The sequence below is a fragment of the Talpa occidentalis genome, unplaced genomic scaffold (genome assembly GCF_014898055.3).
Source record: "Talpa occidentalis isolate TD23 unplaced genomic scaffold, MPIMG_talOcc4v2.1 talOcc4.6, whole genome shotgun sequence".
Taxonomy (NCBI): Eukaryota; Metazoa; Chordata; class Mammalia; order Eulipotyphla; family Talpidae; genus Talpa; species Talpa occidentalis.
Window position 1 is genome coordinate 27,449,465 of NW_023604972.1, and position 16,199 is coordinate 27,465,663.

The 16,199-nt window shown below is 34.0% G+C and overlaps 1 protein-coding gene across 1 annotated transcript in view; it reads right to left on the minus strand.

Annotated features, from left to right (window-relative positions):
* NFXL1 (nuclear transcription factor, X-box binding like 1) overlaps nucleotides 1-16,199 on the minus strand; it is a 44,646-nt gene that overhangs the window by 3,054 nt on the left and 25,393 nt on the right. Inside the window, exons 15-21 of the mRNA XM_037529161.2 lie at nucleotides 14,303-14,324; nucleotides 13,759-13,899; nucleotides 10,333-10,499; nucleotides 7,110-7,179; nucleotides 5,213-5,317; nucleotides 2,629-2,715; nucleotides 1,726-1,779 (exon numbers count right to left, since the gene is read on the minus strand). Coding sequence (XP_037385058.1) covers nucleotides 1,726-1,779; nucleotides 2,629-2,715; nucleotides 5,213-5,317; nucleotides 7,110-7,179; nucleotides 10,333-10,499; nucleotides 13,759-13,899; nucleotides 14,303-14,324 — 646 coding nt within the window. The remainder of the gene's footprint in view (nucleotides 1-1,725; nucleotides 1,780-2,628; nucleotides 2,716-5,212; nucleotides 5,318-7,109; nucleotides 7,180-10,332; nucleotides 10,500-13,758; nucleotides 13,900-14,302; nucleotides 14,325-16,199) is intronic.

Genomic DNA, 16,199 nt, shown 5'->3' on the forward strand with positions numbered 1-16,199 from the left:
CGTGAGAATGAAGGTAATAAACATTAATGACCTGCATGGAAAAAATTCAAGTGAGTAAAGAGAAGAGAGCTGCCAAAAACTGATTTTTTCTTTTTATCAAATATGCTTAAAAACAAGCAGTAAAAACTCAGGGGAAAATGCTTCATGCTTTAAAAAGAAAAAGACTATTTTAGAAAGCAGAGTCATGTAAGAAATGGTTCTAAAAAGGTAACAAGATAATACTCATAAAATGTGGATTTTTATCCTACTACCAAGGACCTACTTATTAAACTTTAGTACATAATTATTATAAATTGATGATATTATAGTACACTGTAATTAATTAAAATGTGAGTTATTAACTAAAATATATATGCAATATTCATGTTAGATTCTGTAAAATGTTTACGTGACAGAAGGAAATATAAACTTCAGTTAACATATACATTATTTTATCCATAAATCACCCATAAAGACTTAATCATATGATTTTGTTCCTCAGAATGTAATCCCCCAGGATTTCAGCCAGCCCATGTTTTACTGTTTAGCTCTGGTAACTTATTTGGGATATCAGGCAAACCAACTTTATAGAACCATAAAATACCAGGTCATTTTAGTCAACCTTTATTTGTCACATTGTTTCTAATGTCTTCCCTCAAAGCATGCAAGTTTTAACTTCCTCACTCATGCACTACACTTGGTTGGTAAGTATGAAGCAACCCAAAACGCAAATTGAAAATAATTACATGTCACTTAATACAAAGTAAAGCAACTCTTTAAAGCATGTTATCAATCTAGTAATTGAATGAACAGGAGGTATCAGGAATATACTTGTTACTTGGGTAATAACAAAGAATGGATAATAATCCTGCATTTAAGAATCTAATTGGATGGTTGGGTCAAAAAGATGTGGTATATATACACAATGGAATACTATTCAGCAATCAAAAAAGATAAACTCGTGTCATTTGAAGCAACATGGATGGAACCAGAAGGGATTATGTTCAGTGAAATGTCAGCAAGAAAAAGAAAAATATTGGATGGTTTCACTTATAGGAGGAACATAGGGAAGCCACACAAGGGATCAGGGAAAAAAAAACCACAAGGAAAACAAGAAATCAGAGACATTCAGCAGCGGAGGGAGAGGGAGCAAAACGGGAGGAAGAGCACAAGAGACCATGGTGATGGTTCATGGGTATCTTGGTGGTGGGAGTTTTATAGGGATTATACCTGAGAGGAGAAATCAAACAATGTACAAAAGTAACAATGTAAAATATATATTTTAAAAATTTTTTTAAAATCTAATTGGAAAATAGGGGAATGTACTATTAAACGCATTGACTAGTAAACCATACTGATTACAGATAATCCACAACTCAGTAAAATAAACTCAATTAATTGTAGATAAGTAAAGAAAGGGGATCCAAGAGTTGCTTTAAAGTGAATGCTACCACACCTCGACCCTCATTCCCCAACCAAAAACAGGGAGGTTAAAAGTTATAGCTGGAAAATGGATGAAACTTACAAGGATATAAATTGGGAACATCAAACTATCTGAGAATATATAAGACCTTGTGAATTTTCAGAGGTGCAATATACTTAGACTAAGGTAAATGAATGGCTAATTTTTGTTTGTAGTCCAGAACAAAAAAGAGTTGACTAGACCCTAATTTTGTACTTAGTATATATCTTGTGTTTACATAAAAAAGATGCAGAGACATAAATCTGAATATTGTGTTTAGTTACCTGCTGTCTTCGTTTTTCCTCTTCAAGAGCAGCTTTGGCTTCTGCTTCTTTTATCTGTTTGTAGATATTTGTACAAGCAAGTTAACACTGTAATAATTAAATTTTACATTGAATTTTTTAATACCTTCCCACCAAATCTCTACTAAACCTATACAACTTTGGGGGAGTTTTATGTTGTACATTATTTAAAGAAACATAAATGTTATACTAAAAAGTGTTACCAACGAAGATACAGTCTAACCAACTAGAGGTGAGGGAGGTGGAAGTGTTACATCTTATATAAAATCAGCTTATAAAAAAATCAGCTTGACAACTACGATAGTATATCACGATTCAAAGAGTTACTCCTGCGCCTCTGACTGTACCCCAGGTCTTGTATAAATAAATAAATCTTTAAAAAAAAAAGTTACAACATTGTAACCTGAAATGATTTTAAAACTGGATTATTTTCTCTTCAGTTAGCGTACTAAGAAACTACAATCAATTATTAAATACCACTCTTTGTCTAGAACTGAAACTGACCACCTGGAAGGGAATCCTTAGTTTCAAATAAAGTCAAGAGTATTTGTTGATTACACTGATGGCGGCCAACAGTGACACTAGTGGTAACTCAAACACCAAAGAATCCCCAAATTTTTTTATTACTTTAACCTAATTTTCAGGAGGCTTACACTAACAGTGAGATGAACACCCATGTCCCAGAGATCATATACACTAACTGCTGCAAAAAAACGGAAAATCTAGTATGCAACAGATAATAAAAGCACACCTGAGGATTCAAAAAAAAGACTATAAAACTAGCTTTATAAAACCAACCAAAGAGAGACTGCAAGTCTTTCCCCTATATGTACAATATAGGGGAAAGCTTTTAGCACATTAAAAACAAATTTAATATAATATTACCTCAAATGCTTTCCGCTTCATTTCCTTGCACATGCTATCACATTCTATTGAAATGTGGTTTTCACGTACTTTGTTGCACTGCAATTCCTACAAATAAATTTTTTTAATTTCACATTTTAAGTTTTCCTTGAAGTCCTGTGTGCCATAAAAAATTCCCTCACAGCTTAAAGTCATGCAAATTATTTAACATACATACTCATTAATATTTAATGATCACACACTTACAATTAAATGTCTTAGTTCAAAGAGTGATTACTCTATTTTAACTGCAAAAAAGTGAATACTATAAAATTAAAATCATTCACTTAAGATTTACTAGAGCCACTATTAGCTTCGTTTTATTTTTATTCTTTACTTTATTGATTCTTTCTACTCTTCTAAATGTTCTATTTAGAAATTTTTGTTCTTCCCAATAAGAGTAGCACTGAAATAATGGAAATTTTCTGTAGCTGTTCTTCCCAATAAGAGTAGCACTAACCACAGACTACTGAGCCTGCTAAATGTGGCTTACTGAAATCAAGGAAATGAAAGTTAATATTATCTAATGTTAAATTTATTCAAATTTAAATTGCATATGTGGCTAGTAGCTACCAACTCAAATAGTACAGTTCTAAGATAATTTCCTGGAGAGCTATACATTTTTTCTCAAGTAGTAAACCCTTTTTTTAAATAAGTTTAAATGGGGCCTCCCCGTTGGCTAAGGGGTTAAAGACAGTACCATCAAGCTATTGGCAGCCTCTGCAGCATGAGTTCGATCCAGGGCCGGGGAACGAACCCATGAGGCCACAGCAGACCTCTTCTGTCTCACCCCCTGCTCTCCTCAGCAGTGTATTTCCAGTAGATCCACCAGCTCTGCTCCCCACTCTGTCTCTGGTGAATCCTCTCACCCTCCACACCTCTGGCCTCTACCCCAGTTCTTGTATGCATAAATAAATCTTAAAAGTTTAAATGAAAATCATTCTAAAGATATTTGTACTTCATTATATAAAAATTAATTAAGAACAAATTACTTTCTTGATGACCTGAAATCAACACTATGAACAATTTCTGTTATTATTCTAATAAAGCAGATCTTATTTTAAATACTTTTAAACTTTGCTTTTATAGATCTTTGTCTACCTCTAATCCATTACCTGTTTCTTGCTGCCTCATGTTACTTTTGCTCTATGTGTACTTATTTGTATTGATTTTGCCTTTTTTGCCATATACTCAGACTCCAGTTTTTTAGTTAAGTCTACCAGAGTTAAGAAATGAGATAACCAAATCCTATAAGTAAAGTGCATATACTGAAGTGAAAACATTTTATTTCTTAGCAGGGTTTTCCCTTTTATTACTTTTTGGCTGAGATTAGTGATAAATACAGTCTTGTCTTCCATGGATATTCCAGAGGAAAAATAACATCAATGAATATTAAGCACAAAAATAAATGCTGTGTGCTTGTGGACATTATGTCTATCAGTCTAAAGAAAGATGACATCTTTTTGCATTTAAAAGGTAAATATAGAGTCTATTACATGCCAAGCACTATTAGGGACAGAGGACACAATAAAGAAGAGTATACAGTAACAACAGTGAGTGTTAAACTAATAATAATAGCAGCTTCTACTTATTAAACATATCAGTCATTGTGCCAAATGCTATATCAGCATTACCTCTTTTTATACCTCTCAAATATATGTATAAATTCTATTTTAGAGATAAAGAAATAAGGGCAGAGAGATCCTTTGAACCACCTAGCTCTTAGTCATGGACCTAGTGTAAAGCAAGCCAAGAGGAAAGAGCACCTATGTCTTTCTAAGAGGAACAGCCCTTAAACAGTAACATGAAATTAGAGAAAATCTGAGAGACATCTCAGTTTAAAAGAGGCTTGGGGCCTCCCCCGGTGGTACAGGCAGTTGAGCACGGTGCTGTGAAGCTGTCTGCAGCCTCTGCAGCGCCGGTTCGATCCCGGCTGGCTGGGAGGGTCCCACATGGCGCGGCAGACCTCTAGTCTCGCCCGATGCACCCCTCAGTAGTGTAGTTCAGTCAGTCAGTCTGCCTGTTCTGTTCCCTGCTCTCTCTCTGGTGAATCCTCTCCCTCCTGCGCATCTGGCCTGTACCCTGGTTCTTGTATAAATAAATGTCTTTAAAAAATAAAATAAAAGTGGCTTGAATGAGTACTGACTGTTGATTTATAAGATTGTGCATGTGAGGTCTTTTTAAGGCAACATTTTCAAAACAATACTAAGAGCAAAAAAGTTTCACAAATAGAACGATATGCATTAATTACAGACCAGTTCTTAAACCATGACACTCGCTTATCACTCACACTGTATTCCTTGTGCAAAGAACTCAAAACTGGAGCACAATGATTTCCAGAAAAGGATGAAGAACTTGGTTGCAACATAATCTTTTACTAATAAAGTGTAGAAAACTATAGCCAAAGCTGATTTTCAAAATAAGCATTCACTGAAACAGACAAGCTAATAAAAAGATTCTACAAAATAAGGACTTAAAATTAAGAGATTAAAAAACAAAGTCAAAGAACTACCAAAATAAACAAAAATTACATAAGTAAATATTTTCACTCATTTAAAATACTTACCTTTTTTATTCTTTTACAAGGACATCTAAGTTTTACCTTCTGGTTGCAATTAAATGGACATTCACCAGGATGACACATCTCTTTGCATCTATGACCACAAGGAAGCTAAAATAAAACCAAAACATAGCAATTACATACATATATTTTCATCATACTCAACTTTCTCTCCCCCACAACTGTTTTTAAGTATGACTACTCTGAAGCCTAGGAGTTTTGAAATGTGGTCACAGAACAACAGTATCACTACGGTATAAATACATATTAAAAATGCAAATTCTTGGGTCCATTTCAGGACCACAAAACCAGACTATGAGGTAGGGCTTATTTATCTGTTTTAACAAGTTGTTGCAAGAATTCTAATAAATGCCAGCATCTGAGAACCACTGCTGTGACCTTAACAACATCAAGAGGTCACTAACTAGACTTCTTTAGAGACAATGAAATGGACAATGTCCACTACTAGACTGTTCCAAACTATAATAGCTATTTGGATTGTTACCAGTCCATGGATATATTTTTACGAAAATCCAAGTAGACTCTAGTAATACTAGAGGCTCCAGAATAGTCTGAAATCCAAAAACTTATCATCATGAATAACAAATTTTTAAATAAATGGTGCACATCTGTCTATTCCCACCAAATGTCATAACAACATAAGTGAATCAATCATCCCCAAAGCAATGTTAAATGACAAATTAGCCATCCCTGAATTATATTATTTCTAATCAGAATATCATACCAAGTTACTGAAGTAGATTAAAAATTAAACATTCTCAACTGCTCTTTATCTAGAGTCTGAAATTTGTGTAAAAGAAAATTTATTTTAACAAGAGAAAACTGAGTATTTAAGTAATTCAGAAAATTAAATTTGAAAGCTCCCATGTTCCTAGTTTCACTTATGTAACAAAGGATTATTAACATAGTCACTTATTACTTGAAATGGTATTCTTTCTTACAATATTACATAATTTTTTAAACTCCTAAGTTTAAGTTGCAATACTTCTTAAATATCTATACAGCATCCAAAGTTTCAATTAAAAGGAAATATTATTAACAAAAGACATATCATGCACTACCTACTCTATTTATATAATTTTTAAGTAAGATGGGAAACACATAGGTAAGTGTATAAAGATAAAGAATTAAAAGAGATACTATTGGTATGTAAGTCTAAAGGAATTTTTATAAATTGACTGCCACCCAAATGAAAGAATGGCCGCTGTCCTACCTCCAACAACAAAAGGACTACCCTCACTCTAGATTGCTGAGACACAGATAGAATAATTTCTCAAATAACTGTCAGGATAAAAATACTTGTGAGTTTTTACCTTTTCATTGTGAACAAATTTTTTGAGCCACTTTGGAAACTTTAGGCTTGAATAAACTGCACATAAAAGCTTCAGAATCTTTAAAAACTATATCTAAATGCTTTTTACTAATTAATTCAAGATAATAATGAACTTTAAATTTCACACACACAGAGCTATTTTTTTAATAACCTAGCATGGATTTACTATCTGTTTATAGCCCACACAGTTCTTGATCTATTTATAGTTTAAGTGATAACATCTGGAGGGGGCAGGAAGGGATAAACATCAGGTCAACACTATTGTATAACCTATATAAAGTTAAGAGGCAATGAAATGGACAGTGTCTACTACTTTAAAATTGCTTTTTAAAAAGAAAACCTTCAGAGTGCTTCCTTGTCTTACTATCCCCATATTTCATAAAGAGGTGTATCTACCCTAATTATATGTATTACATTTTTATAGACAACGATCACATTTTAGTGGGTCCACAAAAGTGGATAATCAAAAAGTCAGATAAACAAATAAAGAGAAATTTCAAGAGAAACAATGCTCAAAAAGGCAATTTAAAAGGTTCTGTTAAACCTTACCTCTTTAGGACACTGATTTTTGCAACAACTGAGGAGGTTCTTTTCATTTACATCAGCTGTAGTTATTTTTCTAAAAAGAAGGAAGTTTTGAAGACATTCAAACTGAAATCCATCTTATAGTTCTCTAAAAAATATTCATAATTTCCAATATATCTATAAGTTATTTTATTTAAGAAATATTTTAATTGTCTCTATAACAATTATCTTCAAAATCTTGAACTGCTCTGATAACCCAAATCCTATAGCTCTTTACTACCAACAAATCAAATATCAAAAGGATAATCACTGCAAGAAGCAAGTACAAAATTTCATGTGCCTGGCCTCTCTTTAATACTAAGCTTTCCGGGGCCTCCCTGGTGGTGCAAGGGGTTAAGCAGCACACTAAGAAGCAATCCGCAGCCTCTGCAGCACAAGTTCGATCCCCAGCTGGCCAGAGGGCAACCCACATGGCAAAGCAGACCTCTCCTGTCTCGCCCACTGCTCCCCTCAGCAGTGTATTTCAGTCAGTCTGCCTGTTCTGTTCCCCACTCTGTCTCTGGTGAATCCTCTCATCCCCTGCATCTCTGGCCTGTACCCCAGCTCTTGTATGCATAAATAATCTTTAAAAAAAAAAAAAACAACTAAGCTTTCCCTATAGATCAATCATTAGTCATACTGTAATTCTTAAAATCTTTACAGAAAAGATTTAAAAACTAGTAGCTTAATATGTTACTTTGCAATGAAGACCTTAGGCTATTTAGTGGCAAATGCAGTAAGTTTATAGAAAAGCTTTGTTCAGTTGTTTTTGGGTAAACTATTTCAGAAACTGATTCGTTTTAGATCAATCAGTACTGCTATATCGGACTCTATGGATAATTCAGAAAAAGGAAGGAATAAAACTAGTTTGCAATCATTGCTGAATAGAACCACAAGAGATACTGCATGAATAAAGGAAAAGAAAGGTAATGAGGAAGAGAAAAGAAAGACAGATGTTTTCTCTTCTTCATTACCTTCCTTTTCCTTTCCTTTATTCTTTTTTATTCATTTACTTCACTGTACATAACTGCCAAAATATACTATAAATTTAGTCTCACTAATATCAAAACTATTATCTCAAGCAGACATAGCAAATTAATGATAAATGTATGTTAACATATGCAAATTTCTTGGTGAAATTTCACTTAATATCACAAAATTTTTTTGCTAAGCCTACTAAAAGTTGTATATTTTCACTCTTATGGGTATGGTGCTTAGCTCTGAACTTATAGCCAACATAATTTTTTCCATGTTATGTTATAATAGGAATAAATTAAATTTTTAAGGTCTGGATCTTTTATTTCTAATTTCACAAACCAAAAAAAGTTTACATGGAAAAGATGACATATGGAACAATTCACGGAACTAAAAGTAAATGAAATTATTACTACTACAACTACTGAAACTGAAAAACTACATAAAAACATTTACTCAAGAAAACGAAAACGGTACTCTGGAAAGCTGAGGTAATGCAGTCACCTCAATCCAAACAAACAGATACATCTCCCACTCCCTCAAAATCATCCACCTCTTTAATGACAAATAAAACCTCTCAAATACTATCACTTCAGCATGACTGGAAGGTAGTATATCTACAGGCTTAAAATTTCTTATAAGAGAAAAATAATTATCAATTCCTAGCAACTCTATTTCTCAAGCCTCCATAGCAAATTTTTCCAGAGTGCTAACGAAGTTCTAGGAAAAAAAAGCAGAAAGGAGAATAGGAGGACTGAGCTAACATTACACCATAAAAAGAAGTCCATCCTGGAGCTAGAAGAGATTATGCTCAGTGAAATAAGTCAGCAGGAAAAAGAAAAATATCAGATCATCTCACTTAGAGGAGGAATATAGGGAAACCAAACAAGAGATCAGGAGGGGGAAAAAAAAGACAAAATCAGCAGGCAAACTATAAATCGGAGACATCAGAGACATTCAGCAGGGGAGTGAGAAGGAGAGGGATCAAAACAGGGAAAGGAAGAGCACAAGAGACTATGGTGATGCCTCAAGGTATCTGGATGGTGGTAATTTTATCGGAATTATACCTGAGAGGAGAAATCAAACTTGTACAAAAATGAACAATGATGTAAAAATATATAAATAAATTTTAAAAATAAGTAAAGAAAGAAAGAAAGTCCATCTTAGGTGGTAAAACACTGAAAAAGTCTTGATAGATCAGGGCTCTAACGAACGGGAAGAGTTGTTTAAAAAGTGCACAAAATCCAGGAGTCAATTTTGGAAAAGCAACATTCTGGGAAGAAGATATAAAGAGAAATGCACTCTTTGGAGACTAAACAAAGGTAAAAAGAAAAGGGGGAAATTTAGGGGCCTGCAAGACAAAACTTTTCATCAGTATCTTCCAATTAATAAAGCAAAATTTCCCTCTTAGTTTTCTGTACAAAATTTCCTAAGTTAAATATTACAGTATTTCATTTTTAAAATTCCAACAAAATAATTTTAAAATTTAAAAAGAATAAAATTTGACTTTTAAAATTAAATGAAGCATGAGACTAGAATCTAAATGACAAAAACAAATTTAAGATAATATCAAAAGGCATTTTTCAAAATTATTTATGCTCAAATGATCAGCCACAAAATTATATTCCCAAATTTAACTTGAGTAAAATAGGCTTTCATTCAAATGGTTTATTTGAATGAAACAGAGCTGAATAGGTAGTTGAATTATGTTAGATAATAGAAAAAAATAGAAATTTTACCCTTCCATATAATCCACAAGTAAAAATTTGCATTTATTAAAGAAAAGGTAGCATCTTAATATGAAAAATGCTGTAACATTAGAAACAAAAGCCTACTTTTTAAATTTCTAATTTAAAAATTATGCTTAAGTAATTATGTACAAGTCAATTTTGACCCAACAAAATTCTAGTTTGATACTGTATCTGACAGTTTGTTATAGGTGTGCTTCCCCACTTTTTGAAAAGTACTGATTCAACTTTTTCCCTAAGAAAATATTGTACAGACGCCAAATGGAAAAAAAAAGAATTGCTCTGGTTGAAATCAGGATGAAGTATCTAAAAGGCAACATAATTTACATTTCTTCCTTCCAGATCTCTACTGGAAAATCTAGGCCTTTAGAGTCTAAGGCACACAACTGAAAAATATTTTTAAAGTATACTATAGCAGATTAAATTATTAAAAAAAAAGTTAAAATAATTTTTGTAAGGCAAAAATATTTCTTCAGTCTACTTACCTACATTCCACATATAGGCTTGTGATCTTGCAGTGACATTTTATTCTAAGCATCTGAACACAGGGGGGACATTCTCCAGGGTGACATGGCAAAACACATGGATGAGGACAACCCAGTGGTCGTGATTTAGAGCACCCTTCCTCACACTTAAGACATTCTGGGCCAGCCTGATAAATAACAAGGAAATAAATCACCTATAGGAGTCTAATATTCTATATTTTAAAGCTATAGAACTTCTATATCCCATTACAAAAAGGTACTTCTGCAGCTCTTAGGGATTTTTTTTTTAGAGATTTATTTATTTATGCATACAAGAGCTGGGGTATAGGCCAGAGGTGTGGGGAGTGAGAGAGTTCACCAGAGACAGAGGGAGGAACAGAACAGGCAGACTGACTGAAATACACGGCTAAGGGGAGCAGCAGTGAAACAGGAGAGGTCTGCTGCACCATGTGGGTAGCTCCCTGGCCGGCCAGGAATTGAACTTGTGCTGCAGCTGCTGTGGATAGCTTCATAATGCTGTGCTTAACCCCTTGCGCCACCAGGGAGGCCCTCTTAGGGATTTTTAAAAAATTGTACACACCTTCACTTATTTAAAAAAAAAATACAAAATGAAGAACAACAAAATTACCAATATGACCATAATTCAAAGTTTTTGTCTATAAGCCTGATTGAACTACTTCACCATTAAAATGCTCTTGATTACATGAAGTATCACTACTAAAAATGTAAATTACTTCCTGAAGAACATTGGCATTAAAAAAGAGTAAAATCAACAACTGTTAATATATAAATAAAAATTCCCAAAACATTATCTTGTTAAAAAGAAATATATAGAGGGGAGGAAGGAGAATCATCAGCAGGTTAATTTTTTTTTAGTGTATTTCAATGACCAAAATTAAAACACATTGAGGGCCTCTCTGGTGGCTCAAGGGGTTAAGCACTGCACTATGAAGCAATCCACAGCCTGCAGCACAAGTTTGGTCCCCGGCCAGCCAGGAGACCTCTCCTGGCTTGCCCACTGCTCCCCTCAGCAGTGTATTTCAGTCAGTCTGCCTGTTCTGCTCCCCACTCTGTCTCTGGTGAATCCTCTCACCTTCCTCCCCCCCCCTGCTGCCCCGCATCTCTGGCCTGTACCCCAGCTCTTGTATGCATAAATAAATAAATAAATAAATAAATAAATCTTTTAAAAAAATCCAAGTGAGTTTATTTTTAAAAAAATCGAGAAATTAATGCCATCAATGTAAATTAACAAGTTATCTCTCTGCTCTGGTGATTTAACAATTTAACTAGTATCCATCCACTAATAAAGGTTAAAGGCTTTTGTTTGTTTGTTTTTAATGTTTGTTTAGAAGAACTGGAGTGTAGGCCAGAGGTGTGTTGTGGGGGTGTGGGGGAAGGTTTCACCAGAGACAGAGTAGGGAGTAGAACAAGCAGATTTACTGGAAAACACTGTTAAGAGGTGCAGCAGACCAGACAGGAGAGGTCTGCTGCACCATATGTGTATTAGCTCCCTGGCCAGAGGTCAATCTCAGGCACTAGTGGCAGTAACGCTGAGACTTAACCCCTAGGCCACCAGGGAGGCCCCGGTTAAAGGCTTTTCTAGCAGAACATGAGATAAAATAAGAGAGTTACAGATATGAATACTAAGTCTTAAATATGTTTTATTATCATTTCCAAGTATAGTCCTGATTACAAGAGTTACTATGTCAATAAAATTCTGAGCCCTTTCTCACACGTAGCATTGAAAAGTTTCAAATTATGAAAACCTTCTTTTAATTTTTTATTTTAAAAAGTATACTCACTAATTCCACAAATACTTATTCAATATTTATGTGAATGTCCAAGATGGGAGAGATCCCTGACCTAAGGAATTTATATTTAAGGAGAACATCTTAATAAATACTCATAAAAAGATAAAGCAGGGTAAGAGAAAGTGATAGTAATAAAGAGGAAATCTGTCCTATAAAGTTCATATTTGAACAGAATTTTAGTGATGTAAGAGAGAGAGTCATAAAAATTTAAGAGTTCCAGAGAAAAGGAATAGTAAGGGCAGAAGCTCTGCGGTATGAGCAAACTTGGAATGCTTAAAAATTAGCAAGCACAGTCACAGAAGTGAGCAGCAAGAATGAAGAATGAAGCAATGGGAAGGGTAGTCAGCAGTTAGATTGTTGTAAAGCCTCATATGCCATCATGAACCTTTGGAATTTATTTTGAGAGAAACTGGAAGTAAGTGATGTTAAAAACTGGGAGATGACACCTGATTAACATTTTTAAAAATTATTCTAGCCAACATAGTAAGGTCAGAGTGGGAATAGAAAGGCTGGTAGGGAAAATATTATAGAAATCTAGGTAAGAGGTGATGATGGCTTGGATGGTGATGTTAATGGTAGAGGTTATGAGAAACAGATTCAGAATCATTTTGAAGATAAATGTAAGATTTGCTATGTGACAAGAACAATGCAACAATTAAGAAATCAAGCAATATTTCTATGTCTTTGATCTGTTCAACTATGTAAAAATGGGAGGGAGCACAACAGATTATGGGGATGGAATGTGGATGTGTTGTTGGTGGGTGTGGTTTGGTAACAACACCTGAAGAAGGAGATCTTATATCTCTAAAATACAAACAACATTGTAAACCAGTGTTACCTCAATAAAAAAAAAAATGCTTTTAGTAAATTTCACACACAAATAAACACACCCCACATGTGTGATGCTATTTACTGCCAACAAAAGACTGGGAATTTATTAAAATTGTGAACATTATCTATCAATTTGTGTCAGGTTTAAAAAACATCTGATGGTAAACTCTAAGTTCAGAGTTATAAATGGACAGAAGTAGGGGAAATATTGCTACCCACTAATTTCTATACTTCCATCATAAAATCAAATCCTAGGTGAAAAATTAGTACAATATACAGTTTTTTTTTTTTTTAAAGATTTATTTATTTATTTATACAAGCACTGGGTACAGTCAGAAGCACGGGAGGGTGAGAGAATTCACCAGAGCCAGAGTGGGGAGAGAACAGTCAGAAGGACCAAAGTACACTGCTGAGGGGAGCAGCGGGCACGGCAGGAGAGGTCTTGTCGTGCCATGTGGGACCCTCCCTGGTGGCCGGGGATCAAACTGGTGCTGCAGAGGCTGCGGGCAGCTTCGCAGCCCAGCGCTCAACCGCTGCACCACTGGGAGGCCCAGTATATAAATAGTTCTAATATTAGATTGGAATAATATTACTACGAGCTACCACAAAATATAGAGCAATACACATCAAGCTATTAAAGTTGATTGTCTTGAGAAAGGCAAGGGAGAAGGAATGGAGGCAAGAAAGAAAAGTTAGAGTAAAATGGAAAAATATTTATGGCATAATTACTAAAAAATGTTTGAAGTACACTATGAACATATATACATTCAACTTAAGACATTACCTTGTTTTTGTCAGTGCTGCCATCAGGTTCAGTTACTTTGTGGCATTCTTTCATACAAGTATGATTTTGACAATCTAAGGTTCGTCCACAAACTCTCTTACAAGAGTAGGGTCCTACAGCATGGCATGGTAGAGGACTCACCTTAAAAAAACAAGAAAGGGAAAACTTAGCACGATATATACATATAAAACTTTTTGTCCCACTTTTCAATAGTACCTGTCATTTGGCAACGAGTTTCACAAAAGTGTGGTAATACACTTTTCACTAATAAGTTACTATCAAAACCAGGTAACCTATCAAAAAAATGAATTCCAAGAAGCAAAGCAGTCTCTTTTTAAAAGGTAAATTGAATATATTAATTCTGTAGTGAAGGCAAAAAACATAGCTAACTCTCATATAAAAGCACTGTATATTTTAAATATTAGTAGACAAATTCCTGTATTCTTCACAACACTAAAATAACAATATGCTGAACTTGTTATTTCTAACAATTATAAGTGAGAAGAGGTATATTTTACAAATTTACTGAAAACTTGTAACTCACCTCATGCTTCCCAAGACATATCCTGCAAGATAAAAGTAAAATGAAAACACAAATTTTTTAAAAAGAATATATAAAATAAAGATGTTAATTCTACTAGCTTGTTTAGTAAGAATAAAAGATAATCTGAAATACAAGTAATAATTATAGAAAGGTGGCAGGATACAAAGTTAATATATAAAAATGCTTTCCTATATACCAGCAATGAACAAGTAGAATTTTAAAATGAAAACGTACCATCATTTATATTAACACACAAAAATGAAATAGTTTGGTACTTAGGTATAAATTTTACAAAACATATACAAGATCTATATGAGAAAAACTACAAAGTGCTGATGAAAGAAATCAAAAGATAATCTAAACTGATACTCCATATTTGCCAGTAGGAAGATGCAATATTGTTAAGATGCTGCTTCTTCCCAACTTGGTGTAGATTCAACACAATTCCAATAAAAACCACAATAAGCTATTTTGCAGATTATCAGTAAATTGATTTAAAGGACTACATGGAAAGAGAAAAAAAAAAAATCACAATAGCAAATCCAGTACTGAAAAAATCTATACTTTATTACCAAACTTCAAGGTTTACTCTAAAGCTACAATGTTCAAGACAGTGTAGTGTTGGTGAAATAATACACAAATAGATGAAACAGAATAGAGCACCCAGAAAGAACCACACAAATACATTAACTGCTTTTTGACAAGGAGTGAGGTAATTAAATGGAGAAAGGGTAGTCCTTTCAACAAATGGTTGGTGCTGGAATAAAATCCACACGTAATAAAATCCTGACAGAACTTTCACCTTTCACAAGTTAACTCAAAATGGAAAAAAGACCAAAATGTGCAATGTAAAGCTATAAAATGAAGAAAAAGTATGTCACAGTCAGTTTGTTGATAGCTTTTTAAATACAACACCAAAACTATGACCCATGAAAGAAAAATGGTTACGTTTTACCTCTTGAAACCAACATTTACTTTGTGAAGAACATTTAAATTAAAAAGTATTAAATGACCACTTAAATGAAAAGATAAGTCACAGACTGGGAAAAAAATATTTGAAACACGTGTATATTGAAAAACTGGTATAGGACATATATCCAAAATATAAAAAGAATTCTTAAAACTCAGTAAGAAAGCAAACCACCCAATTTAAAAATGGGCAAGATTTGAACAGAGAACAGACACCTTGCCAAGACATATAGATGGCAAATAAGCAAATGAAAAGATGCTCAATATCACATCACTAGGGAGCTGCCAATAAGAAATGAGATACCACTACACACCTATTAGAATGGCTAAAATCTAAACACTGACAATAGCATATGTTGACAGAATGAAGGGCAGCAAAAACTGTCATTCATTACTAGTGAGAATGCAAAATGGTTCAGCCACTTCACTAGACAATTTGGCAGTTTCTTGCAGAGCTAAACATAGGCTTACCATATGACCCATAATCTGCTCCTTAACATTTGCCCAGATGAAGTGAGAACGTTTGTACACAAATAACCTGCATATGAATGTTAACAGCAGCTTTATTCATAACTGAAAAAAATGGAAGCAACCAAAATGTCCTTCAATCGGTGAGTGAATAAGCAAACCGCATTATATCATACATCCAATATTATTCAGTGATAAAAAGAAATGAGCTATCAAGCCATGGAAAGACATAGAGGAACCTTAAATGCATACTACTAAGTGAATGCAGCCAGTTGAAAAGTCTACTTACTATATGATTCCAAATATATGACATACTGGAAGAAAGCAAAGCTACAAAGACAGTAAAAAAATCAGTGGTTGCCAGGGACTCAAAGGGGAGAGGATTAGGAATAAAAAGATGTAGCAAAGGGAATTTCTAGGGCAGTGAAACTATTCTGCATGATACTATAACAGTGAATAC